General features: G+C 26.2%; 1 protein-coding gene across 1 annotated transcript; it reads right to left on the bottom strand.

The window, feature by feature from the left end:
• Positions 1-892: 892 nt before the first annotated feature.
• Positions 893-4026, bottom strand: LOC122849500. The gene is made up of 7 exons (XM_044148209.1): positions 3366-4026; positions 3063-3287; positions 2441-2635; positions 1987-2082; positions 1386-1660; positions 1076-1255; positions 893-978 (listed from the first exon to the last, which is right to left on the bottom strand). Exons 1-6 carry the CDS (start codon positions 3538-3540, stop codon positions 1169-1171), a joined length of 1053 nt encoding a protein of 350 aa, XP_044004144.1. The 5' UTR covers positions 3541-4026; the 3' UTR covers positions 893-978; positions 1076-1168.
• Between the last annotated feature and the right edge of the window lie 328 nt (positions 4027-4354).

Here is a 4354-nt window from a genome sequence, read left to right as displayed (position 1 = left end):
CTGGATCAAGATTGGATCAATATATCCTTAGTAAAGATAAGTTAAGGTTATCCTGATCTAGAATGAATCAAGCAAATGGTATTGATAGTTATAAATTATGTGATAATTTTTACCTGATCAAGACTGGATCCAGATTGGATCAAGATATCCTAATTAAGGATAAGGTAAGGTTATCCTGATGCTATCTGGATCAGGCAAATAGTATTGAAAAAAATAAATTATGTGATAATTTTTACTTGATCAAATCTGGATCTAGATTGGATCAAGATGTCCCTATTAAGGATGAGTTAAGGTTATCCTGATGCTATCCGGATCAGGAAAATTGTATTTTAAAAAATAAATTGTGTGGTAATTCTTACTTGATCAAATCTGGATCCACATTGGATCAAGATGTCCCTGTTAAGGATAAGTTAAAGTTATCCTGATGCTATCTGGATCAGGCAAACGGTACTCAAAAAAAAAATAATTCGATATTTTTATTCCACTTTAGATTAAATAATTATTTCATAACTTATCTGAATAAAGAATATCTTCACTTTTATTTTTATTAGATGGATTATTTTTTGGAAGGCCATTTTATATTTTATTTTTATCATTTTAAATTATGAATCAGGGTAATTATTGCAATAATAAATGATGTTTTAATTTTTTTTTTTTCTATAAATGATCTTTATTTAAAGATTTCTTTGTTTTTATTTTTTAGTATACATATTTCATTGTATATATTAATGTGTGGATATAAAAAAAAGTGAATAATAAGACAAAAAAGCAAGTGAAAAAAGTGTAAAAGTAAGTGTACATATTAATTGTTATCTGTAACTTCAGGTTGTTGAACGACTCCGGTATCATCTGTAACTTGAGTTTTACGTTTTTTTCCCCAATCTCTTGAGCTGTTGATAGCTGAACCAAGAGCTTGGGATAATTCTTTTGGTTTTGGAGATGGTATTTTGTCGGCCTTCCATTCTTGAATTAATGCACCTAAATGAAATTTAATAATAATTTTATTTATTTCTGGAACAATCTATTTTATAAATTATAATTTAAAAAAAAAAAAAAAAATAGAATGTTTTCTTACATTCAATACACTGCCACAGCTGTGTTTGTAAAAAGACTCTTGTTTTCTCTTTTGTTGCTTTTTGAGCAGTAAAATTGCTCAAAATTTCCTTAGTTATAAGTTGTTTATGGTTAGATAAATTTCAGCAATGCTTCTCTGAATTGGCTTACTTGTATTTATGAATTTTGCAACATTTGTTTGCTGAAAAGAAAAAGTAGTCATGAAAAATTATATTAAAGTAATATCAGTAAAAAAAAATTGATAATAACAAAAGATTAATATTAAAACAATTTTAAAGTTCGTTATTATTATAAGTAAATAAATATAATACCATTTGAATTTTAAATTCTTCGTCTTTTTCTAAACGAGTATCAAGATCATCAAATTTCTCGAGTGAATCACACTTCAAGTCTTTGAAAAATGATGCTTGTCCCAGAGTCACTTGACGGTAATCATTTTTCAAGAGTCTGTGTTCAATGTTTATTAATTTGTCCATCATTTGCTTCTGAGTAATATCGATGAATTTCATTTCTTCTTCCATTTTCGACAAACGGTTTTGTAAATGGTAAAGAGTTATTGTCTGTTCACCTTTGGAGACCGGTATACCTGGAAGAAATTTACAAAACACAATTAAAAACGAACCACTGACATTGAAACTAAACTATAATTTATTATTGTATTCAACCATAATTGTTGATGAAGAAAAATGGGGGTAAGATAGACACCATATAAAAATTTAGAGGAAAGAAGTTTGACTAGTCAAATATTAGATGAGTTATTTATTCTGAGTGTCTATTTTGCCCTCACATTCTTTATGTAATTATTATTATAATTTTTATTATGTATATATTGTTTAAAATATATTTATATTTATTTATTTATGAGTATTTGTACAAAATAAACAAAATTTAATATTGATAAGTAGAACGTACCTTTTGTTTTTTTCTCGAACTTCTTAGGTTTCTTTTGTAATTCTTTATCAGATTCTGTTGTCTCCATATCACTATTGCGTTCTTCATGATCAGACTCTGAGGAAAACGAATCAAGCAGATTACATACTGGTTTTATTCATGATTTGCATAAAAAAAAAATTATATTTAAAAAAAAAAATAAACATGAAACTTGAATTGAACAATAACTAAAATGTAGAAACTAATTTAAAAAGTTGACTATAATCATGCAAAAAGTAATTGTTATTTTATTAAATGTGATTTATTGGTGATTATTCATTTCATTTTGTGTGTCTATTTTATTCTCACATTCATTATGTAATTATTATTATATATTTTTTATTATGTATATATTGTTTTAAATAGATTTTTATTTATTTATTTATGAGTATTTGTACAAAATAAACAAAATTTAACATTAATCAGGAGAACGTACCTTTTGTTTTTTTCGCGAACTTCTTAGATTTCTTTTGTAATTCTTCATCAGATTCTGTTTTCTCCATATCACTATTGCGTTCTTCAAGATCACTTTCTGAGTGACACGAATCAGTCTGCACTTTTGGATTACTTTTTTTGATGTTTTTCTTCTCCTTTCCTATCTCCTGGTCTGTGCCATCGTCTTCATGACCCTCTGTATCAAATTATTATATATATTTTAATAATTATTTAATTTTTTTTTTACTTCAGCGTTGCAACATTAATTATTTAAATATCCACTAAATTCTACAAAAAATACTTTCAGTTACAAAAAAAATGATAAAATTTAATAGTTATTTCGTTGAGGAATTTCATCATACAAAAAAAAATTTTTTTTTTGGTTCAGCTTCAATTTACCATAAAAATTTTAAAACAAATTAAAACTGAATTTTTGTGTATTCAAAAATTGCTATATTAATTATTCGGAAATATGTTGACAATAAAATAAATTGAGTTTAAAATAAATGAAATATCACGATCATGTGTAATAAATTAAAAGTCAATTAAAAGTTATGAATATTATATTCATATTTATATTAATATAATTTTATTATTTTTAATTTAAAGTCAACGTGACTTACTTGATTTGGGACGATGTTTTTCTTTTACTTTTCTTGAATTTTCAGAAAAAACGTCAGAACCAGAAGACAATAAATCTTTAATTACTTTTTTTTTATCACCATGTTTTTTTAAGTAATAATTTTTAATTTTTTTTACAGTGTCTTCAAGATCTTCATCACTTGTCGAAAATACATAATCAATGGCTTTTAGCTGATCCAAACGTCGCAACCCCTCTTTGACATTGCCTACAAAAATAAATTTTATTTAATTATAATCAATTTTATTTATTTAATTTCTTTCAATTTTGCTGTCAATTTAGTTACCTGCGCATCCCCTAATATCAATCGTATACTTTTTCCAATTTTTCAGTGGTGGCTTTGAACCTCTGATCAACCTGTCACATTTGTCTTGTTGATCTTTGCTTGCATTTTCACTTATAAATGGACAAGTTAAGTTTTGACTTTTATCATCAACCTCGATCCAATCTTTGGGAATCATGTCAAAATTACCACCGTCCCCATCCAGTGGAAAATTTACCAGAACATAGCATGGTGCTTGAAATAATTTAAAAAATTATTATTTACAAAATATATTTAATAAACGATTATTATAATTAAATACATATTAAATTGATAATTATTTATGTATGTAGAGTTTGTTTACATAAAAAATAGATCGTGTCAAAATAACGCCAGAGCATCAATTGTTTGCGCGCGCATCATACAAAGTGTAGACTGACGTTATGTTGTGTTGCACACCAATATATACACACAAATGTATTAACCGAACTTACACATTTATTATCTGTGTGTTGATACATGTAAAAAGCAACGGTTTCTCTGTCTTTTTTTTTTTTCTCAGATGATTAAGACTTGATTTGCACTAATGAATATCGTATTATAATGATTATATAATGAATTGTCTCTAATTACATTTGAAAACAATATTTTCAAGCATACATTTTTAAATAGTATTTAAAGTTTTTTTTACCCGGCACATAATTTTTTTATACACACAAAAAAATACACGGTTAATGAACTGGCTTAAAACTATCATGACATGATGCATTTTTTTATAAATTGTCAAATAAAAATACTTAATAATACTACTTACGTTCTTTGGTATCTTTTTCAGCAATTTCCATTTTCCATAAATTTTAGAATCACTTTTGTTTTTTTAATTATATCAGCTGATGTAGATTGTTGACCAGTCTGGCCGAGGAACAAACGTATTGTGATACGCTTGCTTGTGGTGCGACGCGTTTTTTTTTTTCTCGACAATTATCGAGAAAAAATTGATAATTTCAATCGAT

This window comes from Aphidius gifuensis, linkage group LG2 (genome assembly GCF_014905175.1).
Source record: "Aphidius gifuensis isolate YNYX2018 linkage group LG2, ASM1490517v1, whole genome shotgun sequence".
NCBI lineage: Eukaryota > Metazoa > Arthropoda > Insecta > Hymenoptera > Braconidae > Aphidius > Aphidius gifuensis.
Note: the sequence above shows the minus strand (reverse complement) of the source record. Positions and strands in the feature narration are given on the sequence as shown.